The sequence below is a fragment of the Cydia amplana genome, chromosome 1 (genome assembly GCF_948474715.1).
Source record: "Cydia amplana chromosome 1, ilCydAmpl1.1, whole genome shotgun sequence".
Classification (NCBI taxonomy): domain Eukaryota; kingdom Metazoa; phylum Arthropoda; class Insecta; order Lepidoptera; family Tortricidae; genus Cydia; species Cydia amplana.
Genome location: NC_086069.1, coordinates 20,600,311 through 20,627,594, shown reverse-complemented (window position 1 = coordinate 20,627,594; position 27,284 = coordinate 20,600,311). Strand labels below are relative to the sequence as shown.

At 37.0% G+C, this 27,284-nt stretch overlaps 1 protein-coding gene across 8 annotated transcripts in view; it reads right to left on the bottom strand.

Moving 5' to 3' along the window:
- Positions 1-3,201: 3,201 nt before the first annotated feature.
- The window catches only part of LOC134649796 (dachshund homolog 1), a 180,194-nt gene continuing 156,111 nt past the window's right edge, over positions 3,202-27,284 (bottom strand). For all 8 annotated transcript variants that reach the window (XM_063504626.1, XM_063504632.1, XM_063504645.1 and 5 more), the window contains 3 exons: positions 19,856-20,002; positions 10,586-10,789; positions 3,202-3,779 (listed from right to left, as the gene is read on the bottom strand). In XM_063504626.1, the coding sequence (XP_063360696.1) occupies positions 3,649-3,779; positions 10,586-10,789; positions 19,856-20,002 (482 nt within the window). In that variant the 3' untranslated portion in view covers positions 3,202-3,648. The remainder of the gene's footprint in view (positions 3,780-10,585; positions 10,790-19,855; positions 20,003-27,284) is intronic.

Below are 27,284 nucleotides of genomic sequence, written 5' to 3'. Positions count from 1 at the left end.
AATAAACAATGTTTATTCTTTATTCTTATTCTATTCAAGCTAACACGGTTGTGTATTGTGTAACTTCATTTTGAGTGGAACTGACGTGAGACACCTGATTCGGTTCTTGTTTGTTTATTTTCTTTTAATTCCCTAATCTTTCAATTATAGGGCCTCAACTCTTAGAGACTCTATACATCTCTAAAGATAAGTTAATAAATTATTTTATTATTTGATTTTTTATTGTATAGGTAGCTACTTGTGACAGAGACATTTACACCTCCAAAGCATTGTAGATTTATTTAGTATTTGATTGATTGTTATTTATTTACTTACTTAAGTAACAACTTCAGACCGATCCTGGTAAGATATTTTTCTAAATAATCATAATATTAAGTCCCGTAAGGCTTAGACCATATTTTATTGAACAATATTGATTTAAATTACAGATAATAAGAAAAGTTATCCAAACTATTCGAATGGTTTGAAAACGGTATCAGGAAAATAAGCTATTGAAATATAATTAAATATAATAGGAGAATATGCGAATTGGTTAAAAATTCTTCCGGGAAAGGAAGCTAGTGAGAAAGAATAAAATGGCAAATTTTGCGAATGGAAATATTGCTTCCAGTAAAATTCGATTTTCGGAAAATAATCGCTACTCTCGTCCATTGCACTAATTTATACTTTTTGGTTAAAGCCTGTAAGTTTTGAGGAATTCTCTCGATTTCTACTCTTTAGCAATCTATAGGTAATCACCATCACACATATAACATAAATATAAGCAGGTAGGTAAGAACTAAATATGTAACATAGTTTGCATTTTATTTTGTAATTTTTTCTCGACCAAAGATTTATTAATTGTACCTACCTATTAAATGTATGAAATCCAACATAAATTTTAGCTGCCATATACAATATTTTTTACACGATTTTTTTCTTAGACTACAATATCTCTTCTATGTATACCTAATCAATAATGCTGTCTCATCACAAATCTGCCGGGCGAATATTCTCGCATGTATTCAGTAGTAACGTGTTATGGATTTGGAACTCACATTGAATTTGTGCTCGCGACCTAGGACTACCAAAGCGTCGTTTTTTTTAAATACGTATTTTTATTTTTATTAATTAGTAGATTGACATATACATAGTTGCTTTTTTTTCCTATTATTGTAACATATTAATTTTGAATTTTTGACATTACCTAGGCTAGTCGTATCTTAAATATTTTATAATTATTTTGGACATTTTTATTTTTTATATTCTTAATTAATTTGACTGATTTTTACTTTACTGTTTACTCATTTCTATTTTATAGAAAGTGGTCGTTTTATATTATATTACTGTTTTATTTTTTAGATTATTATTCTAATTATTATTATTGATATTGTGTTGTGACGATCTTTTTGTGAATGCATTTTATTTTGACATGTAAAATTTAATGTACATTTTCAATAAGAAATAAATTAATCTAATCTAATCTAATCTGAGCCTTTAGGATCACCTGGCTTTGCCTTCTTTTTATACAACATCTTTGGGAGGCATGCAAACCGCATGAAGGCGGAAACTTCTTCATTGGACCTGACGCATCGACTGTCTTACTATAGGTACACAGCTGTCACTCAAATTGCAGAGCATATCGAGCCGTAACACATGAATACGTGTTGAGTTAGAGGGTACGTAATGTTAGTTAAAAATATAAAAAAATACACAAAATGATGTTTTCACTTTTTTAATCTTGATATTTTCATCTACGATACAAGGCACACACACAATTTTTAAGTAAAATAATTATAATAGAAATAATAAATAACACTTGCTCTCAAAAATTGCATACAACAAACAAAGTTGAATATTAAGGTATTTATACATAAAGCCTCAATATCTGCCGGAATCAAAATATCAGTGGACAATACTAGAATTGTAGACAGTTCGAGCAAAATACACTATTAATTTGTTCTATGTTATGTTAGTATTGTCGCCCTACATTATGCCGAGGAAATGAAATGTAACTGATACAAAAGTACCACATTCACTCTCTCCATACAGTCACACATGCTCAGCTAAACATTTATAGTAACAACTAAGTTTTATTCATTACCCATTACTGATGAAACCTCGCATCCAGCGCGTGCTCGCGATCGCGTCGGCGCTTGACTACTTATTTCCTCCGAACTATTAACAATAGATGTCCAGAATAAGCCAGGCCCTCCACAAAGTACAAAAGTACTTCATGTTTATGCTACAACTGATTATAGCCAAGCGCCAATATCACACCAGATACGATCTCTAAATCTTATGTAAGTTATTTAAGACGTTTAAAGTCCCCCGTACTCTAATCATATAAATAACACTATCATTTATACTTTATATATAATGTTAAAACTACTTAATGTAAGGATATCTACCCATACATCGCCTCTTCGTTATGGATATGAGATACAGCGATTATAATTATTTATACAGCGTCTACGCCACCAAACTTTAAAGTAAACACTTAGGTTATATTGTACGCAAAACTGTCTCTTCTGTGTTCAGTCCATAAATTTCAATTGTATAAATGTGTAATTTTAAACAGCTAACGTAACGAACCTATCGCAAGGTAATGCAGATACCTATGTATATATAGTAAAAATTACATCTAATCATTGCACTAAAATTGAATAAATTACATCATAGAAGATCACAATATAATCCTATTATTTTTCAATATGGTCGACGAACTCGTATATTATACGAAAAATTCCAGGTACCGCCTAAAATATAATTTAGTTTTACTGAACAAAAATACTTTAGGAACTCAAATAGTACCTGATAAAAACCAGCTTGAGCCAACTTCTAGAACGCGAAAAAATCTCAAAAAACAGTCTTTGATCAATTCCTACCGTTTTCGTGATCAATTTATTAAAGTGCCCAATTTGTTTTTTAACTGCCCAAAGCTTAAGATATGTAGGGTAGGTACTCAAATACTCTCGGAATACAAAACATGTACAGTGAAATCATAAAAGTCAAACGAAACTGATTGATTCTTAATTTAAAAATATGGCATAGTTAAAAGGTACTCTCGTTAAAGATTTATGGCGTTATTTATAAACGGCTGCTAACTTAATCAGTTGATGATCGTGGTTTGTCCCTATCTGTCGTTATGCCATAGAGAGGGACAAACGATGATCATCAGCTGATTAACTTAGCGGACGTTTATGAATAACGCCGTAAATGTTGACGAATAAATTACGTAAATCGTCGATAAACAGTTAGATTAACTTATTTAAATATAAAGCGATATTTACAAATTTTACTATGGAAGAAGAGGTCATGAGACTTCGCCACGAAATCTACGTATCTTACTTCAATAACAATATTTACATTACTGTAGTGCTTTTTAATCTCAAAACAGAGAAGTACAACTTACTTCATCGAGATCTTTATACGAAAAACTTGACTATATATAATAAACAATCGGATGAACATTTAATGTACATGAACATATTGTTTTCGACCATTCGCTATGTCGAAATAATCACTAGGGACCGTCGAATTGAGTCTCCAATAAATCTTTGGATATTATTTCTCCCTGAATTCGGGTTTGACGCTTATAATGGGTTTCCTGGTCTCGTCAGGCTTGTCGTGCTCCTGGGGGTGTTCGGCGGCCCCGGCGTCTGGTAGCTAAGTGGCCGAGCTGAACAACACCGAATTCTTGTAGTAGCTGGCGCGCTCCGACAGCGGGCTCTTCACGTCGCGCTCCATGGCCTGCTGCCGGGACTTGCGCTCCATCTCCAGCTCTTGGGCGAGGGATTCTGTTGGCAAATATAAACAATATAGTAAACGTCCTTAATTTATGTCTATATACTTAACTAAAATGGGTAAAACTTGATCATTAAAATTATAGAATGAACTCGCTTTCGTCAACACAAAAATAGTTGCAAATACGCTATATAAGAGAATTATACAAGACGAACCCGTACTGCCACAATTCAAATTAAAGTTCATATTCAGGCTACAAGTGTGCCGTCCCGGAAAATGTCATTAGTGTTCTGCGGAGGTTCAGATCAAACAGAATCGCGCAAGTGTGGCACTTGCCAAATTAATATTCGACATACTTCGCAGTAAAAACGTGTCTGCCCTGTCACTCGCAATATACGTAATTATTAAATTGCGTTCAAAAGGGTACTACGGTTTGATTTAAGATACGTTACGTGTTATTCTCGCTAACTAGTTATATGTACGGACCTACCGATGTACTTGTGTGTCTTACAAGGAATCTTGCCATTTATTGTCAGACAAGGTACCTATCAGTTTAATTTTCCAGAACTTCAGGTGTAGAAACGTTTACAATTGAACACCATTCATGGGGGTGAGGGTTTTTTTGATTCGAGACAGTAATATGTGTAAAGGGAAAGGTGACCTAGACGTAGGTAGATCTAGATACCTAGATAATGTGGCAGATTTAAAGATAAATGGCGACATTACGACCTAATGTATTTTTTTGTCATTGATTATGTCGCTTTATGATAATAAGTACTTAAGACTGAAGTGGGTATTATCGCGATGAAATTCGGTTTTATTTTTTGACCGCCATGTGATGTTTGACATCATAGGTACAAGCTAGCAAATATAAGCCTTACCTACTTGAAAACACGAAGGTGACTTTGATATCGTATACGCTTAGGTACGCAGAACTCACAACGCCTTTAAAGCTTCTTAGCTTTCAAAGGGTTAACAGTTATCAGAAATGACGTTTAACACATAATATTAAGGTAAGGTAAGGTTAGTTCCTTTGACCACACACCACCCCTTTTATGAAGCACATGCCAAAAGAAGCCATATAGGCACTCGTGATTTCTGCAATAAGATTAATTTGACATTAACCAAAGTTGAGACTAACATATAAAAGTTATAGACAAATCAAAGCACTAGTATTAAACACTGATTACCTATTTGGTCCTGTAAATTTAAGCCTATGAAAGTATGTGTAAATAGACAGACAGTTCAAAATTATTCGAATAAAAACTGAAACAGGTCTCAAGAACAGGAGACACAGTAATAAGATTTTAAGAAAATTGACAAAGTTCGTGAAGAGGCAAGAGTAGGTGAGGTAAGGCAATTGTCTCCGAAAACGTCGACGTTTTACGAAATATGCTTATTCAATTTCATGCAACGCTTGCCGCCTCCTGCAATTTACGAGATATAAAAGATATAAACGGAATCGCGTTTTTTGCTTACTTTGATGGAACATTTTCTCAACAGGGAATTCAATTTTTTATCCTGGCATTCGTTTACAATTTATGATTCAAGTGTCTTAATTTATAGCCTATTTTCTTTTTGTGTTATTCTAACTAAACGCCGAATACTTACATTATAGCTGGACCTTTTACAAACAATATCGACACAAATATATACATGACAATTGATACATTAATTATTTGAACAATGTTCATGTTAAACGAGGAGTGAAACTCTTTGCTTGGAAAAACATTCGTCAGTTAAAAAAACTCAATTATAATCCGATTTGTCTCAGTGAAGACTGGCTGCAGGGCATCACACTCGCAAGTGTCGCAGTCGAGGGTTGTCCCGAAACAGAAACCTATTATCCCGGGCGAGATTATACGCCTAGGGCGTCACAATTAAATATTATACACTTAAAAGCTTCGGCCTTTGCCGTTTCAGTTCGCTGCCACCCCTTAAATGTCCCATTAGGTTTGTTTGAATACGTAATATTTTTGCATTTGCCGCTCTTAAAATAGAATTGCCGGTTCCTTTGACTGCTATAATCTATTTGTTCTTTGAAATACCCGTAATGCTTGAGCGCTTTGCTTAATAAAAGTTTTACTTTAATGTTTCTTATTTTGTGTCTCAAAAAGTAATTCTCATTTAGTCGTAATTGTTTGGTACCTCGTGTCTCAGCGACGACGAAGTAGTCACTTCGACATTTTTATTTTGCTTGTTGTTAGCATTGGTTGGCCTCACGTAGGCATTTCAATACATTCCTTTTTTTTAAATCGACGAGAAAAACGGGTTGCTTGAACCGAGTTGTTGATTAATTTTCAAAAGAAACGAATCGATTCTATAACTAAATAGAGAATCGAGCAAGAAATTACGATACCCGCCCAGTCGTCGCGAGGAAAAATTGTTTATCTTATTGGGATCACACAAAAACTTACTATGGTGTTGGACTCTATATTTTTGCCTTCTTAAATTTATCCGATTTCTTTGGGTTATTAAAAAAACAGAATACGAGTATAGGGACGTTTTATAGTTAAAAATCATAGAGATTAATTAAGTGTATGACCGATTTTAATCTTAAGTTTTTTCTTCTATTTAAGTAAAATGATTAAGATCATGTTACGTTAAATAAGATATTAAATATAATTTATCCAATTGTATTCCTACAAATATATGACCATGACCATTCAGCAGCAAACGTAGCTGCACAATAAACAGTATCCGTGTGGACATTTGAGCAATTCGATTACGGAATTCATTCCTATTTGTTCATGAATTTCATGATATATCTATATAATATCAAGTACCTATAGTGCATCAAGTGTCTTTACAGTAGATAGGTAATCGAGTTGAATCTTGTCTGTTATTTTGAAATAGAATACGCGTCAACAAGAAAAAAATGCTATTAAAAAAAAAGTATATAGGAGTTAGTCATTAAAATTTTGTAATTTTACGCCGCAATCGACACCTTCGCTAATTGTTATCGCAATATTAATTATTGTTAAAAATTCTGGCAAAAAACTTCATTAATTATTTTTGGGAATTCGAGAAGGTTGTGCACAAAAGGGTTGTTCAAACGGTATTTGTGGAAAGAGAGTCGTGTAAGACGCTTAAAACATTGTCGTACCTACCTATCCCTTGACACCTTGGAGGATACAACTAAACGGAGTAGCCATTAACAAGCTTTCCCCTCTGTCGAAAATAGGCGGCCAACGGTCATACACAATGTATGGACTGACGTTTATCTGACATGGCTATTTTTACGTTACGCATACATTTGACGTTCCCCTCCCCCGCAAAAATCGGCAGACTGTTTTGTACAGAAAATTACAGACAAGGCGTCTCCGTTTGATTATATCCTCTAAGCTTGACACACTTCTAGATAATTCCAATAAATGGGCGATGTTGCGCGGCGGCGTACGTAGGATGACTGTCAGAGCGTAGCCAATCACAGAGATTCTCGTAGGATTGATTTTCTATTAACAGATATCTTTTTACTTTTTTAAAAACTTCAACTCGTTCGTGACTTTGACGCTTTGACACAGGATTTAAATCGTTTACCCGTACCATGAGTCACTGACAGTGTCAAAACTGACATATACGCTATCGAGAACGTAATTTACTTTCTATACATCTCGTTCGCACTAATATGCGAGTACGAGCGAGATGTATAGAAAGTAAATTACGTTCTCGATAGCGTTTATGTCAGTGCCAAACTGATGGTAGCCGTACAGGTCTGTGTGTTTACCAATCTTGTTTTGATGTGAAGTCTACCAATGTCATTATTTACATAAAACTCTGATTGTGTATTTTTATAACGAAGAGGTATTTTCCGGTGTAGCTTCAAAATGGCAAAGTTTCTCGAAAATACTTTATTTTTTATGTTAATTTAGGTGTAAGATTGAAAGCTTATTATGTAGTGATGATAGTGATCTAATGTGGAAGTGTGCAGGTAATAAAGAATTAATCTTGAAACGCGTTTAACCATTCTTTGTTGACTAAAGGCGGGCAATTCCATCGTGGCTAATCAAGCTATTTTTATGAAAAGTAAGTAAGTAGGTACTTACTTACCACGACCACACATTTTACTTTGGCGATCTCATCAGCAATGTGATGGAAACAAGAAGACTATAGACGTTATAAACGAGCGTTTTTTAATAAATATGTTAGAAATACAAATAAAAATTATATTTGTTAGAACGTCCGGTTAATACTATGTTTCAGGTAAATAGGTAGTCCGTATGCCTGAAGGGTACTTAAACAAAAAGTTATTATCGTCAAAGGTTTCGGCCGCACCTGTGCGGTACAATTTTATTTCCATTCATTTTACAAGCTCACCTATAAAGTACGCGGGAGAAGTTCCCTCTTTATTAATTTTTCAACTTTATATTACTTACCATCATCTGCAGTTTCTTATCAGTTCCAGCGAGAAAGATATGTATGTTAAAGATATTGTGTTTCGTTCAATACCTTTTCTATTAATATCTACGGCCGTAATATACATCGAGTCTACTACAAGTAGGTATAAGAGGACTTGGGCTTTAGTCCCCACGGTTAGTCGGGGTGGGAACTTTACACACACACACTTACGATTTTTTTGTCTATGATGCAAGTTTCCGCACTACGATTTCTTTCATGGTAAAGTTGACAACTGTTAAGTTTATCAAAACAAATCAAATAACATTTTGTTCATAAGTCCCGAAAAAGTCATTAAAAACGATGGAACGTCAGGTCAGGATGAAACTTACAACCTCCAGCCTATTATGGATAGCTTTACGATCCATCTTTATCCACGTGATAAAATAACTGTCACTGTTTAACACCGTGGGAAAGAAAGTGACGGACACCGTTTTATCACGCTGTCACGTAGACAAGAACGACCATCATATCCTTACTGAGTCCTGTTACATTTCTAAAACTTAAAACTTTTCCTATAAAACTCTGGAAAATCAATTACCCATTTTTAATTAAAACCTATCATTTGAATGAAAAGACTTCTGCGTTATATTTTGACTCATCCCGTTCGTCAAAGAAAGGAGAGAAACTTTTCTAATTTACGATTTTTTTACCGACGGCACTGCAAGAAGCGTTGAAAAGAATCAAGTTTTAATTTTTGTTTTCCTGCAAACAACTTTCATATTTACCGTCTTCGTGTAGTATAAAGGTAAATACTAACTTAAGCACTGCCAAGGTGCCAAGACATAGTACCTAAATGTACAGGCATAGGGAAAATAGTTTTAATTATCGAGGGTTTTGACTGTACAAAAAAATACACTTAAATAGGTACTCGCTCGTAAGGCTTTATTGCTCATATAGCCAATGCCTCAATGTTTTTACGAGTAAGTGTGTTAGGCACTTAAATATTCAGCTAATTGTAATAATTAGGTTTCGTGTCTAAAATAATCACATTTCCTTCTAGTTGTTGGGACCCTAGATCTTTTTCCGTTTCTAATGCTATTGCGAGTGCCTAATTCGTTTCGCGTGTTTGCGTGCGTCTTGAATGATACTTGGGGTAAGGCAACACTTAAATTAGTTGCTTTCCACTTGAAATGCAATTCGTTGGTAAGTACTCGTCTGGAAAATACGCGAGATTATTACTTAAAGCTTTCATTTGAATGTAAACTCAAAGTCGATTCTACTATGCATCGCAACCTATAGGTACATATTAATTTTTGATTCTTTACAAAGATACAATGTTATCTTGATCTACATATATAATATAAAACTGTGAATGGAAAAAAACCGGACAAGTGCGAGTCGGATTCGACCACCGAGGGTCCCGTACTTTTTAGTATTGTTATAGCGGCAACAGAAATACCTACATCATCTGTGAAAATTTCAACTGTCACGGTTCATGAGATAAAGCCTCGTGACAGTGACAGTGACAGGGACAGTGGAGTCTTAGTAATAGGGTCCCGTTTTTACCCTTTCGGTATGGAACCCTAAAAAGAGCCGGAGCACAAGTTATTTGTGTTTGTTGTTTTTATTGGCACAACTCAATTTAATTTTAAAACTCATGTTTTAATATCAATTTTTTCAAGCATGTACAGTAACATTCCAGTTTAAGGGAGCTACCCTTAATTTTGTTTCGCGGATTCAATAACTTACCAATCGTACATGCATACCAAACTTAGGTACCCCAATAAAAGCACAATAAGAATGTTTATTGGAAGGTACTTCCTAGTTATTGAAAGTCGTGATTTGTATGACTTAAAAATATATTAAGTATATTCGTAACTATGCTTTTGAATCTTTAGTACTACTAATGTATCCACCTGTTGCTATTTAAATTATCGTCAGCTTTTTTTTATTGCAATACTATAGGTATACCGACTACAATTTCTTTGCAATCAGTAAAAATGGTTTATACACCTATGCTGAAAAAATATCCCTTCTTTGACACGAACTTGGCTCGCATTAAATAAAACAAGATATATTTTGGGGCATGATAACTGGACAAACCAGACAAGTGCTCAGGACGTTGATAATGTTGATATCAACCCCGATAAATGTGACCGTCGAAGGGTTCAGATACTTCAGATATAAAAAAAAAATATATATATAGTATAGCTACATTACGACTGATTTCTCATATACTTACGCCTTTTATTTGCAAACTGTAGCACCTGGGTGAAAAAAAAATTGTATAGAGCTCGGAAAATGTAGGTCCAAAAAAATATGGGTTTTTGGATACGATGGAGGACCAAAAAAATGTTTGACGGCCCGGCCAAACGGTGAGACCTAGGTGGGGGGAGCTCGACGAAATGTCAAGGAGGACCCTGGGCAGTTTTTGAAGCTGCCATTTTTTTTTCATAATGGCGGACTTTTTTTTTGATAAGATAGGTATAGTTGGAAGCGTCGAAAAGCGGCGGATGCTCACCGGAATAGTTTTGCCAGAAGGCGGCCCCGCCGGCCATGATGTCGACGGGCGGCGGCGGGTAGTTCCACTGCGGCTTGTCGGGCGTGCGCGGCGGGTCGCGCTGGAACGGCGGCGAGGGCGCCGGGGGCTCCGTGCTGGGAGGCTTGCTGTCGCCGTTCTCGCGCTCTTGCCGCGCCGGCTCCTGAGCCGGTGATGCGAGGTTCTCTGTAAACATACTACTGTGTTAGCTTCACATACAAACTGCCGCAGAGACGCGTTGTAATTTTTTTATATAAGTATCTTACGTAAGTAAGGAACACAGAGCTGCGCTCCACAACTGGTATCGCAGATGTGGGTGTGAAGGCCGCCAAGCTCAAGTGGGATTGGGCGGGATATATCTGTCGGATGCACCCGGACAGATGGGCCAAAATAGCGACCGAATGGGCAGCACAGATCACCCGAGGCAGAGGCAGACCAAAAATGAGATGGCGAAATGACCTGGACTAATTCTGTGGCGACTGGCGGGAGCATGCACAAAGCCGAGACGAGTGGCGAAAGACAGGGGAGGCCTTTGCCCAGCAGTGGGACACAATATAGGCTATATAAAAAAATAATAATAAGTATCTTAACAAGTTCGAATCTCCCGTCATAGTAAGCTTCCTCGTACCAAATTATTTTTTAAATGTGAATCTTGTATAAAAACTAAAGAAAGTAAGTAACATTGATAACAACAACTGAACTCCGCCCGAAAATTCAGTTTTAGGTGACCAAGCTAATCATTATATTTCATTATTTGTGTTCAACAACACTCAAATCATTATTCGCATAATATGTTATCCTCGTAGGTATGCATTAAGCTAGGCTAATAGGTAAATGGTACGGGGTAATCTGCCTGATTGACAGCCAATAAATGCTGTAGCAAACAGCGATTATGCAAGAAATTGAACTTAAATGCGTGTGAGTTCAGTGCCGAACCCTCGTTTGAAATGGCCTGCGAAACGATTTCCTGACACGGAGATTAGTACAAGCCTTCACCAGCGCTCGCCCGCCCTTCTTACGTCACGCACTCGACTCGACCCCATCAAACAACAAGGTCACAAGGTATACCATCTACAATTAAACTACCAATACTAAACCGAAGCTATTAAGATTCAAATTACGACGCAGCCTCTCATGACTTTATTGAATTTGCTTATGAACTTCAATACATAGTTTGACAGACGGCAAGTTAACATGTCAGAGGCATATACGCACATTATAACTTGTTGAATAAGTCTGATAGTGATAGCATTGACAATTTGACATGCCTGAGACGTTTTATATGATGATTAACTTGTTGAAACTAATCTCAGTTGGCGGAGTTCATTACCTACGCATATATCTATTAAACACGCGCCTAAAGGGAATACTCGTAGTCTACATACGCTGTTCCAAATAATAAACTAACTACAAGTAATTTAAGATATTACGTACGACGATTTTGTTAATATTAGAACTTGCTCCTTTTTCTTCTTGTTTGTATTTTTTTTATAACGAATATAACATGAATGCTTTCTTGTCCAGAGTTCACGTTGTATCTAGACCTTTTAAAACTAGTAGAATTTTTCTTGGCATTCTGTCGCCGCTCTTCGGCTTCACGTTAGCTGCCCTTGTTTACACTCCAACTTACCATTAACGATCCTGAGAATCTCGGCGTCTCCTCGATCCTCCGCCACCGCTTCACCTCAGCTGTCACAGTATCCACTCCTACTCACCAGTAACGATCCTGAGGATCTCGGCGGGCGTCGGACTGCTTGAGCGTCTCCTCGATCCTCCGCCACCGCTTCACCTCAGCTGTCACAGTATCCACTCCTACTCACCAGTAACGATCCTAAGGATCTCGGCGGGCGCCGGAATGCTTGAGCGTCTCCTCGATCCTCCGCCACCGCTTCACCTCAGCTGTCACAGTATCCACTCCTACTCACCAGTAACGATCCTAAGGATCTCGGCGGGCGCCGGAATGCTTGAGCGTCTCCTCGATCCTCCGCCACCGCTTCACCTCAGCTGTCACTGTATCCACTCCTACTCACCAGTAACGATCCTAAGGATCTCGGCGGGCGCCGGAATGCTTGAGCGTCTCCTCGATCCTCCGCCACCGCTTCACCTCAGCTGTCACTGTATCCACTCCTACTCACCAGTAACGATCCTAAGGATCTCGGCGGGCGCCGGAATGCTTGAGCGTCTCCTCGATCCTCCGCCACCGCTTCACCTCAGCTGTCACAGTATCCACTCCTACTCACCAGTAACGATCCTAAGGATCTCGGCGGGCGCCGGAATGCTTGAGCGTCTCCTCGATCCTCCGCCACCGCTTCACCTCAGCTGTCACAGTATCCACTCCTACTCACCAGTAACGATCCTAAGGATCTCGGCGGGCGCCGGAATGCTTGAGCGTCTCCTCGATCCTCCGCCACCGCTTCACCTCAGCTGTCACTGTATCCACTCCTACTCACCAGTAACGATCCTAAGGATCTCGGCGGGCGCCGGAATGCTTGAGCGTCTCCTCGATCCTCCGCCACCGCTTCACCTCAGCTGTCACTGTATCCACTCCTACTCACCAGTAACGATCCTAAGGATCTCGGCGGGCGCCGGAATGCTTGAGCGTCTCCTCGATCCTCCGCCACCGCTTCACCTCAGCTGTCACTGTATCCACTCCTACTCACCAGTAACGATCCTAAGGATCTCGGCGGGCGCCGGAATGCTTGAGCGTTTCCTCGATCCTCCGCCACCGCTTCACCTCAGCTGTCACAGTATCCACTCCTACTCACCAGTAACGATCCTAAGGATCTCGGCGGGCGCCGGAATGCTTGAGCGTCTCCTCGATCCTCCGCCACCGCTTCACCTCAGCTGTCACTGTATCCACTTCTACTCACCAGTAACGATCCTGAGGATCTCGGCGGGCGCGCTGGTGGCCTAGCCAAGGTGACAATCGCTATCGCTTCGCCATCGAATCGCTTTGTGTCTCTCTATCACTCTTCCATATTAGTGCGACAGTGACAGTTGCGTTTCGATCGCTACGGAGCGTAAGCGATTGGCACATTGGCTACGCGGCCTGGACTACTTGAGCGTCTCCTCGATCCTCCGCCACCGCTTCACTTCCGCTGTCACAGTCAGGGCTTTAAATACCGTTAAAAAGTTGGTATCGTTACCACAAGGTGACAGATTTAACGTTAAGTTGTAACTAACGTTAGACCAGGTACCGTTAGTTATACTACTCTTTACCGGTAATAAAATGGTAACGTTAGCAGCTGTCAATTTGAGCTAACGTTAAGTCAAAGGTATCGATACACCATTGTTAACGTTAGTAGGTAACGTTAACAGCTGCTTATTTACCGTTTGATTAACTGATAGGTGCCATCATCGTTGACAATCGAGCGAATGTTCATTCACTCTCAAGCAGAGATGGGCAATTTTAATAACAAAACTTCCGTGAGACAAAGACATATTAAATGGAGATGGGCATTTCGTAATTGATTCCTGGTTCCACGATTACTCGAAATTACTTTGTAATCTGATTACCGATTCCCAGATTACTTTGTAATCTAACAATACCGAATTACTAATAGTGGAGTCAATATAAAGTTAAAGTTACATTAATTGCACAGTAAAATGTTTCTACACGGGTGAATTATATATCATATTGAATACCCGTCTGCGAATTAACAACTTGATATCTGTTCCCGTTTTTAGGGTTCCGTAGCCAAATGGCAAAAAACGGAACCCTTATAGATTCGTCATGTCTGTCTGTCTGTCTGTCTGTCTGTCTGTCCGTCTGTCTGTCCGTCCGTATGTCAAAGCCACTTTTCTCCGAAACTATAAGAACTATACTGTTGAAACTTGGTAAGTAGATGTATTCTGTGAACCGCATTAAGATTTTCACACAAAAATAGAAAAAAAAACAATAAATTTTTGGGGTTCCCCATACTTCGAACTGAAACTCAAAAATTTTTTTTTCATCAAACCCATACGTGTGGGGTATCTATGGATAGGTCTTCAAAAATGATATTGAGGTTTCTAATATCATTTTTTTCTAAACTGAATAGTTTGCGCGAGAGACACTTCCAAAGTGGTAAAATGTGTGTCCCCCCCCCCCCCCCTGTAACTTCTAAAATAAGAGAATGATAATACTAAAAAAAATATATGATGTACATTACATGTAAACTTCCACCGAAAATTGGTTTGAACGAGATCTAGTAAGTAGTTTTTTTTATACGTCATAAATCGCCTAAATACGGAACCCTTCATGGGCGAGTCCGACTCGCACTTGGCCGCTTTTTTTAGAAATAACATTTATTTTATTTTATATTTTATACTACCTAAACAGTAATTTCTAACTAGATTTTTTTTGAAGAATGGGCTATGAAGCTTACACGACTACACGGTCAGAATTTCTCCCGACAATAATATTAATTATAGATTTAATGAAAAAAACAATAATTTTGTAAGTTTTCCATGACCGAGAATATCCCACACTGAGAGAAAAGTTTACTATTGTGGTTAATTTAATAGTATTTGTTTCGATCATGTTTAATTTATCTGCCCGAGGAACTGCTATATTCGCAGAATAGCAGCATGATTTTGGAAACAAACAGCAAATAATGTTCTACACAATTAATGGACACTTCTAGTTTTTTGGCAGTACATAACTGTACAAGTTATTGAAGACTACATACTTATTTTTCTCGCAATAATTAAATCAATTTCCAGCATAAAAAGTCAATGAAGTATGCTGTATTTCCAGGCTTCCACAGAGGCCAAGTCAAACTTTGTTTAAGATGTCAAAAAGATATCATTTTGTTATCATTCGCCCAACCGTCTCGCTCGCACCAATACATATTTCATCTAGTACGAGTGAAATGCACGCGCGAATGATATAAAATGACATCTTTTATAACAAAGTTCGAATTAGCATCAAGGTATATTAGGAAAATATACCTTATGACTTATGGCATTGCGTTAAGGTTTAATAATTCAATGCATAAAGTATCTGTGTTTATGTGAAAAATGATAGGTGTCAATTTTTATATCTATTCACAAAACGTTTAGAATACAGGATGCACAGTCAGATATAAATAGACCCTTAAAGTCTTACAACTATCTATGATACTGGATCTCAAGCTTATTTGGTTAGTAAGTACCGTCCACCAAGTTATACTTCGAATAGCCACCCGGACAAATTCCAAAGCTAATTTCGAATTTTAAAATTTGACAATTCACGAGAAGAGTAACGTAACGTCAAAGGATATGTTTGTCCCTTTTCAACGATCCTGTCATCCGATGCTTGAGTAGAGAAACTAAAAGAAGCAAATGTCAGCAATTCGTAACGCTTAGTTTTTGTTAGCGATAGCGCATCGTGACATGAGAACTAGTATGAGCCTGGCCCTCGAATACGTATAATTGCAAGGAAACTTGGGATCAAGTTATCTTAGTCAATTTAGAGCAGTTGGAAATCAACTCATTGTGAAATTTTTGAACGTTTTCAAATAATTTGTTGGATTAAGTAGTAAAAGTGTTACAGTATGTTATATATTTGTGATCTACTCACAAGGCCCTTTCATTTGGTACCCCACATGGTATGTTTAAAAGAAAAATGGTAAAAACTTTGCATCACAGTAACTACCCTCACCACTTTCGCGCTTGTCATCTCATATATTTGTGTTCAGGATATTATACTGAATGCACTGATACCAAATATACTCATATCCGAGACGACATGAGCGTAAATTTTTCTAGAAGACTTTTCGAGAAAAGGCCAGGCTACAATATCTTTACAGGTTGATTGATACTGAGTGTATTAACACCATGTTCACCCATATCCAAGACGATATGAACGAAAAGTAACCTAAAGCCACCCTACCAACATTTTCGTAACAATGAGAGATTACACTGATTTAAACTTTCACGATTTTTACACATTATTAAATTATACAACGATACGCGATTAAGTCCCGTTGTATAATTTAATAATGAGAGATTATTTCTTGGAAATAATGTTGTAATATAAACTCCTTGTAGAGCACCTACCTGCGAAGAGATCGTGCTGTCAAAGTTGTTAATGATTTAATATAATATTGTTAGTTAACTAAAGTTTTATTAATGCATCATTTCATCTTATACACCGCGGGATTTAATAACCCGAAAGATTTAAACCACGTATTTTTGACGACAGTACGAGTAAATAATGTTATATCAACATGGGTCCAATTATATATTTTAATTAAACTACTATTTCAGTACAAATTAAATCATGACATTTCACGAATCACTCCGATATCATACGATGCACGGCGAATGCAGTGACATGTGTTCCATGACAAGAAGTGTCAAGTTATGTCTAGGATCATGTTTACGTTGAAATTATTTCAATTGATTGGCACCTCAAAATACCACAAATTGTATCAAAACTTTATTAATTACTACAACAGTAGGTACAGTGCAGTTATTATTGTTGAAACTTTGCGATAAAATCTTTTCCTTTGAGTGAGATAACCAAAGCCATTAACCATGATTATATCCGAAAGAAATAATGTCTCTTATTGTTTTAACTCATACTACAGCTGGAAAGGGATGATTACTTTGTTAAAATCAATGAATGACCTTTTGTTAAAATATCGATCATGCTTATCAGTACGTATTTTAAATTCTCGATGTGTTGATTTATACTGAGTAAAGTAAAATAAACAACTATGTTAAACAATTACGCTTTTTTATTAATTTAATGAATTAGGTTTTCACACCTGAGGATGCCGAAGACCGGGCAAAGTGGAGAAGGCTGAGCAGGAAAGCGGACCCTGGCGCTAGACCGGGAAAACGCTAGGTTGAAGAAGAAGAATGAATTAGGTTTTCGAAGTGTGTACCACCGTTTTCAGCACAAAGATTTAATTTTAAACGGATTTCATTATTTAGGTTTACAAAAGTGTTCTTTATTTCTTCGGAAGCCGTTCGAATTTTTATTAATAATTCTTCTCCAGACTTCACTGGTGTTGAGTATTCCTTCCTTATCTTTCAGAGTTCCCCATAGAAAAAAAACCAATGGCGTTAAGTCGGGTGACCGGGCGGGCCAGGTTAGGACGTTGCTTCCACGGCCAATCCACCTCTCAGGGTATTGTTCGTCTAGCCAATTTACGAACTGGGAACGAGGCTGAAGTGGGTCCGTCGTGCCGGAAGCACATAGTTCTTCGGGTTTCCAAATCCGTACACAAAGTGAATATCCGCTAAATGAGCCGGAGGATAATGCGGCATGGCGAATTTTATTTATTACAGTCAATCAAATTTAAAGATTTTATCTTGCGCATATCTTGACATCAATTTCGTCATTTTCGTCAAACTATCAGCCAGTTATCGTGAAGGTAAATAGTTTGCACTCTCGTGATTGAGAACAGAACAAAATTTCGTTAGAAGTTCGAATTTGGCTAATAACCATGCAGTTAGTGCGTCTGCTTGTAAAATTAGTTGGTGGCTACGTCACGCATAAGGGTGTGTTAGAATTGAGATTTTTTAACTTGTGATTTGTTTTAAATAATTAATATCTCTTAAATTAAGGGTTTTTGGACTATGTGTTATATAACTTTATATACTCTAATTAGGATCTAAAATCGTTGGTTTAAATCTTTCGGGTAATAACCCCCGCGGTGTATATAACCCTATTACCCTTTGAATGACCTTTTTCACGTTTTCTACAGCAATGCAGTCGACTGCAGCAATTTTGAAGCGCCACATTGCTACCGACTGCATTACTGTGGTAAATGTCAAAATCGAAGTTCCTGTCTGGATTTTGGCGTCCATTAAAAATAAATAATCAAAGGAGGTCATCGATCAAATGGCCCGGAGGACAAGCCATCGTTAACTGGTAGAGAATGCCTTATGGCATTAAGTCCGCCTCTTGTACTATAAGGTTTTTCTTTTGTGCAATAAAGATTAACCACTTTATTCATAAACTTTACGGGCCTGATTTAGTTCAATTATGTTTATCCCTTACTTACAAATACATAAGTTAAAGTGACAGATAAGGACAAACGATTATTACTATTATTAGCTAATTGAAGTTTGTAGCGCGTTTATGAATAAGGGGTTAAAGAAATAAAATAAATACAGATGATGACAGTAATTATATACGCATTTTATTACGGAAAAAGATTTAATATTGGGTGTAAATGAAACGGGAATTGGAAATGTAAAATAAAATGATATTAAAATCTCGAGTGTCGGATTCATGTTTTGATATATTTTTTGTATTTTAATAATAGTTTGGATTTATTAAAATAATGTGACATATTTTGTGGAGATTTCTTTTTAAATATAGTATTTGCAACATAGGTTATCACATCTCAAAAAATCTCTGGTGTGAGAATTCATGTAGAGCTCTCATACATTATGAACTGTGCTGACCAGACTATTTTACAAGCAAGCAGTAACATCAATAAATAGGTGTCTCATTTAATATAATCCGACTAAATTACATTTCAGCAACACCTCCATATTTCACAAAAAAAATCTAGACATTATCCAACCTATATAATCTTGACGTATATTATATCAAAGACGCCTGTACCTAATATAAACCGACCAAGTAACGAATTAGCTATACCATCATATTTAACAAACTAATTTATGACGTTTTGCAACCTTCTTATTTTGGCAAATATATTCCGACACAGCCGGGTGGTATTTTATCTGTCCAATCTCGGTCCATTGTGTATTTGCGTCTCACATTTTGCTTAATGAGAGAGTGAGACGCAATGCATATTGGACAAAGATCTTAAACAAGTAGAATACCACCTCTTTCATTTGATAAACATAAAGAATAATGACAAAAGACTATGAACTCTAACTACTAGAATTAAAGTTGAGTTTTACTAACGTACATAATTATCTTTAATGTATTTTGACTGATTCTATTTCAATTTGACAGAAGCCCTGCCGTATTTATGGTCAATAAGGTCTACTGGCCTTAAAATTGTGTATGAAATTACAAGTAAATATCAGCTTAAAGAATGATAGTGTTAACGTTAGTTTGGTAACGTTAGTTTATAATGTGAATTGGGTAACGTTAACAAGCCCTGCAATAAAAAGTAAAATTACCGGTAAAATTAACGTTAACTAGCTAACGTTATAATAATGTTAAGTTATCAAGTATCGTTACCATTTACTACCGGTAATAAGGTATTTTTATGATTTTAACGTTAAGTAACGTTACTTTATAATGTGAATTGGTAACGTTAACAAGCCCTGGTCACAGTATCCACTCCTACTCACCAGTAACGATCCTGAGGATCTCTGCGGGCGCGCCGGACTGCTTGAGCGCCTCCTCGACTTTTTGCCGCCGCTTCAACTCCAGCTCCAGCTGGTCCTGCACCTGCTGCCGTTGTTTTCGTTCCTTCTTTAACCGCTTCTGGTACATAACTGTCAACAAATAGCAATATTAACCATACTGATTACAGTCATAATATTTCTTGATATGATAGGTACAGTGTGAATCTAATCACTATAATGTTCACGGTTTTCGCTAGGGAAATAGGATAATAAAACATTTGGGGAGAGTCGGCTATAATGTACCTCCGGTTAAATCGTACCACGTTTAGTTTCCCCCATTAAACTATATAACTCAATAATCTTATCAGACTTGACAACTTCACATAGGGCGTAAAAACGAACAAAAGATAGAGAAAACATGATTTTCCTCAGTCTTGATCAAACTATTGATGTGAATTTGTAACCAAATAACTTGTGATCTATAAGTTCAAATAGGTATATGTGAGTAAAAATACTTAACTACAAATTTAAACAGGTTTAATGCGTGGAGTTTAGTAGGTATATAAATTGTCTTAGTTTCATGCTTCTATTTTCATCTTCATTATTTCAAAAATATCTGGGTGACCGAGCTTCGCTCGGAAAACATATGAAAACTCGAAAATGCGCGTTTTCCCAGAGATAAGACCTAGCAAGATCGATTTTTCGCCCCCGAAAACCCCCATATAGCAAATTTCATCGAAATCGTTAGAGCCGTTTCCGAGATCCCCGAAATATATATATATATATATATATATAAATAAATATATAAATAAACAAGAATTGCTCGTTTAAAGGTATTAGATAGATAATACCTAGTCGTTTATATCGTGTTACAATAGCTTACTGGAAAAGATATTACAGGGCCAAGTATTTTTGAATTGTTTCAGTACAATTTCCGTGTCTGGCAATAATATTTGGTAATTAAACCTAAACCAATAAACAAGAAAAATGATTCTTAAATGATAATTATACGATTTAATCCACCAGTCGACAAGTCGTAACAATGATATCCCTTCGAAGATATTTAAATTTAAACTAAGTTAATTTAATCCCCGAATGCTCATCTTCATACTTAATCAAACACATTTGTAACTAGGTACTCCTCATAAACAAAATATTGACGTTGAAGTAAAAACTGGTACGATATAACTGACTCTCCCCTACATTTCATTTCATTCATAAGTACCCTTAGTTATTTGTAAAATGTTTGGTATCATAATCTTAATAATATCTTAATATTAGTTTTCGTTTTGGTTAAAAAAACAATAAGCAGCTGAGTAAGAACGAGATTGTTCACGTCGTATTCGAGAATCCCCGAGAATGTCATTTGATTTTTAATGGTAGGTACGTCCGTATAGAAACAATTCTCGTAAAGGCGGCATTGTATTGACCGTGTTGACTCGACAGCTGTAAAACGTTCCATAAATGCTATCAGGGCTTAGTCAAAGTCACCTTTAATCGCACAGCGCCCTCGCACCGTATCGAAATAACAATTACTACGAATACCGCACGCAGAACAACAAAACCCTGGCTAAATTAACGGTTCCGTGCACACCCGCTCGCCATACTCCGACCGAGCATCATATGCATAACTCCACGTAACCAAACTTTGAGACTGCAAAGCTATCTCTTTTCCTCGATCGAGCTTTTCGATTTCAAATACGGAGACTAAAAACCTTCGATTCGTGCTCGAAGTGCTCGTCTGTAATTCGTTTGTTATTACTGTCGATAATCGGTGGTTTACATGAAGGTTTCCCTTTCTTACGGGCTCGAATGCGCGATGTCTATCTTTTTCTCTCGAATGCTCGATTGACGAATGATGAGTCGATGCGTGTTGATGGACGCCTCCTTCGCCAAGGGGCGTCATGGCGACAGTAAGATGTGCTAAGAATTCTGCGAAACGAGTGTGTTGAAAGTTTTGAAAGTTTACTTCGGACCGCGATTCAGAACCTGGACAAAATATATTTTCTCCGGGTGTCGTCAAAAATAAGTGCATGCTTAAGAAGTATATGTAATAGCTATTACCTTTGAGCAATAGTATACCTAATAAAGATACCTTATCCTTAAGAAAAGTAATTTTTTCTGGCACAAATGTATTTTTATTTAGTTTTCAATGCTATTGCAGAACCGTTAACTCAAAATCGAAGCATGTTAACTTAGCGCTTCGATCTGCGCCATAAACTAGTTTGGATATTTCAGGGATAGCGCGGCTGCGTCACGGTAACACTATGAATAATACAAAGTGCAAGTTATAGCCTTCCGTTGCGTCCTGGGGGCATGCTCGGAATGGAGAATTAAAAATATACGATACAACAACTTTGATTGGATGCTGAAAAATGCTGTCGACGTTTGGATTCAATGAATAACTCAAACTTGAATCTTGTTAAACTTTTTCAATACTTTAAATAACTTTGAAGATGTCGCGTTTCAAATCTCGCTGTGCTTTACTACTTAACAGTAGGTTAAGGGTTCCACAAACATAGAATCTAATTTTGATAAAAGTCTCATGGCACTCTATATATTGTTGCAAAAATATTTTTTGGTACGCTGCGTGTCAAAAATACCTAGCCTAAATCTACACACAAACATCTTTATTTAGCCATTGCCACCAATAAACTTTTCAGTTCTTATAATTTTCATATGAAGTTCGCATTGATGAATAGAAGTAGGCTTTTAGCAACAGAGGCCATGTCTACATAGCCACTGAGCAGGGACCGCACCGCACCGCCACCATCCTTGCGTAAAAGACCAGAGTACCGGTTCGGTTACTTATTTAATTTAAATGTACCTGCAATTATAATGTCCAAGTCACTAACAAAGGAAAATAGCAAATAAAAGTAAAGAGCGTTTTCTCATTAAGCATTGGCTAGTAATTAATGTGGTTGGTAATGAAACTGCGATCCACTCGTACGCATCATTTGTCATCGCGCGACCTCCGACACGGACCGGTAATAACGTACGAGCAGCGAGGAACTGTGTTTTATAATGATAGTAAAAGGTTTGTGTCCTCTACGTGGAGGTGCGTATACCTACACAAGCAGTACCTAGTCTTTATATGGACGGAGTTAGATCTATAAAATGCAAAAACAATCTAAGCATAAAATAAATCAAAGTAAAGAAAAATTTTGTAAAACAATTTGATCTGTACACATAACAATAAAATTATCGTTATATTTTATACCTAGAAATGTACGATAACCGTCAATTATTTATTTAATTTATTATTTAATTAGTTATTTTATTAAAAGCTCACTTTTGACAACATTTAGTTTACGTAACCATGTATAATTACAGGCTCCGAGATGGAAGGATCCTTTTTCAGTTAATTTCTCTCCAATACAAAGGTTGGCGTCCAGATGTCCGTTCAGTGGAAAATTCGTCGGACCATCGAGTCCGAGCATCGATTCGCTCTAACACCTCTCAAAACAGTTTTGCACTCGACTGACGCTTATTTTCGGATCTTTTCATCTCACCTCTTTTGTTTACTATGCGTAAATTAACAATACCACAGCTAAAGCCGGTTGTGTTAATTCCACACAAAAAAGTGAGAATACGTGAAAACATTGTGAAAACTTGTATGAAGTGGCATAAAACTAGAATTGCTTCAGTTGCTCAATTATGCTATACGTTTGTGGGCTTTTTCTAAAATAAATATCGAAAACCCGATTCTTTCAAATCTGGACGTTCTTGGGCTCATTCTACTCAGAATCGACAGCACTCTCAATCCTACCATTAAAAAAAGATGTCCCAAAATTTTGTATGAAAATTGTACATTCCACTACGTCACGTTACATACAAGTGAACATTTTTCTCATACTAAAAACATGACGTAATGGAATGGACATTTTGGGACATCTTTTTTAGGGTTCCGTAGCCAAATGGCAAAAAACGGAACCCTTATAGATTCGTCATGTCTGTCTGTCTGTCTGTCTGTCTGTCTGTTTGTCCGTCTGTCTGTCCGTCCGTATGTCACAGCCACTTTTCTCCGAAACTATAAGAACTATACTGTTAAAACTTGGTAAGTAGATGTATTCTGTGAACCGCATTAAGATTTTCACACAAAAATAGAAAAAAAAAGCAATACATTTTTGGGGTTCCCCATACTTCGAACTGAAACTCAAAAATTTTTTTTTCATCAAACCCATACGTGTGGCGTATCTATGGATAGGTCTTCAAAAATGATATTGAGGTTTCTAATATCATTTTTTTCTAAACTGAATAGTTTGCGCGAGAGACACTCCCAAAGTGGTAAAATGTGTGTCCCCCCCCCCGTAACTTCTAAAATAAGAGAATGATAAAACTAAAAAAAATATATGATGTACATTACCATGTAAACTTCCACCGAAAATTGGTTTGAACGAGATCTAGTAAGTAGTTTTTTTTTATACGTCATAAATCGCCTAAATACGGAACCCTTCATGGGCGAGTCCGACTCGCACTTGGCCGCTTTTTTAATGGTAGGATGGAGAGTGCTGTCGATTCTGAGTAGAATGAGCCCAAGAACGTCCAGATTTGAAAGAATCGGGTTTTTGATATTTATTTTAGAAAAAGCCCTTGTAACTGGGCGTTTTTTTTAAGTTGTGCCCTACACTTTATTTTCAAATTTGGGATTGTTTATGTTATTTCTACTCATAATCACGAGCTCTTTCTATCCTAATAGGAGAAAAAAAAGTGTCCCTAAATTTCCATACATTTTTCGATCTTTCCATTTCGCGACCGCCATACAAAGTCTATGAAAAATGGTGACGGAATGGAAATAAAAACCTTAGGACACTTTTTTTCTCCTATTAGGATAGAGAGAGCTCGTGATTCTGAGTAGAAATAACATAAAAAATCCCAAATTAAAAAAAAAAGTGTAGGGGACAACTTTAAAAAAAAAACGCCCAACTTCCAAACGCAATTATGTTCGTTTAGTATTTTATTAGTGTACGTTAAGTATCAATCATTAGTTCTTTCCAATTTAAGGCGTCAATCAAAGCTTCCTTCCTCCATTGAAAGCGGGCGGGCGACGACGTCGGCGTTCATTGTTTCAAGGAGTCAATATTTGTCTATGCATCCACAGCTCGGCGGCGTCCTTTGTGCTCCATAATCCGGCCTATTGCTCTCACTCGGAACCAATGATGAGTCGAAATAATCGAATCGATTATTTCATTCGATTTGATGCGGATGCTGGTTGAATAAAAGCGGTTATGACGATTTATACCACTCGGTAGTTCGGTATTCAAAGCGATCATCATTTTATGTTAATAACTTCATTGTTCTTTTTAAATATTTCTTTGAACTTCTATTGAAAGCGCATTGCTTTAGTTACATAGGATGACTTGTCTTTTAATTATTAAATTTTCTTTGTGATCACGCAGTTCCGAATATATTTGTGTAGATAAATATATAAATTGAAATGGATTAAACTAAGAAAATTGCATCTACCAATGAGAGGACTATCACAAACGGAATTAACAGAACGGACCGAAGCGTGCGAAATATGAAGCGAAACAATTCGATGACCGAGCGTATGAATAAAAACGAACCAACGAAATATTGAAGGAATCCGTTCAAAGGGGAAAAAATGCAATAAAAGCCCTACCCGATACAGAATGGGAGTGTGGTTAAAAAGCAACGAACGAATATGGTTGCGAACATCCGCTGCAGACAAAAGTTGGGCTATTTGACTATGCAAATTATATTTGCGGACCGCGCCGCGGTTGAGACCCGATCTCCGACGTTTCATTTCACTTCTTTCTGCACAATGTGTATTCTTTTCATATTTTCATCCGATTTCCTTCCCCTCGTTCATTTTGTTCCGTTTTTAAAAGCCGGAACAATGCTTTCCGCGGGCTCGTTTGCCGCAAGCCGTTTTCTTGCACGCGGCTTATTTTTCTTGTTATTATGTCTATATATACTCGTATATATATCTCTTTGTACATATCAAGTTTTCTTTTCTTTAATGCTTTCCACTCATATGGCTGATACGGTCGCCTAGGGTATATTGCTCGAATAGTATTTAGGTAGGTGTGTAAATGAGTAGGTTGTGCTGTAGAGTTCATATTTTTATTTATATCCGAGATGCTACAATTTTTTTTTTTTGCGCCATATAAGAAAATAACCTGCCTAGAAATAAAATAAGTTTTAGAAAAATTACAGTTATTGCTAAAGTAGCTAATATGACGTAGGATATTCGTTTTGTACTGTATTATTTTTATCGAAACGAATTATGGCCAGCATGAGAAATGCCGATAAATGTCCCAAGATAACAGATTAAGCATTGAAATTACCGTTTTTAGTGTTCATAATTAGACGGACGCCTCTCGAGGGCTGTGTATAATGTTACTCGCAGGGCCCCGAGCGATCAAATGCTTCCTTCGCTTCTTTGTATCAATAATTTAACATCGGTCTTCATGTCTCAACGTCTTATTTTACGAATACAATAATAGAAAAAAAAATCTAGGTATTGTTCACATTATAAGCGAAAAACTGTTACAATGCATTGTAATGTCATTGAGTTTTTCTTTATTGATTTAAATGCCATCTAGTTTCCCTCTAACTGGTATTAATATAACTCGAGTACTAACAGTGATGTGCTTAGGAGTTTCAAGTAATGCGACGAAATAATGCTAGATGGTGTTAACCTCAATTATACATAGTGCTGCAGACATTTTGCACTAGTCATTGAGTTTTCACTTCTGCAGGCACTCCCGGAGTGCAACTCGTTGTTTTTTAGGGTTCCGTAGCCAAATGGAAAAAAACGGAACCCTTATAGATTCGTCATGTCTGTCTGTATGTCCGTCCGTCTGTCCGTCCGTATGTCACAGCCACTTTTTTCCGAAACTATAAGAACTATACTGTTGAAATTTGGTAAGTAGATGTATTCTGTGAACCGCATTAAGATTTTCACACAAAAACAGAAAAAAAACATGCAAACTTTCACCGAAAATTGGTTTGAACGATATCTAGTAAGTAGTTTTTTTTAATACGTCATAAATCCCCTAAATACGGAATTCTTCATGGGCGAGTCCGACTCGCACTTGGCCGCTTTTTTTAATTATATACCAATTAAGCTGTAAAGTTTGCAAGCGGCTCACAAAATTATAATTTAAGACCTTATGATTCGTAAGTGAAATTTACGATTTTCTTTTAATATTATATGTTGTCACCCTTGAAGATTATCAGGAGTCTATAAAGCTAAAATGACGATATGATCACTGCGATAGTTGTCGTTTCTCCGTCTGTGTATAGAACACATAAATATGAATCGGTTTTTATGACAGCCACTCCCCTCAGTCGCACCCGAGCAATTTAGATAAGTCTTTTTTATAGTTCTTTATTGAAAATAAATTGCCTAGAATAAAATCAGACACTGTTTGAATGGCTTTCCGATAGATGTGTATGAAATAAT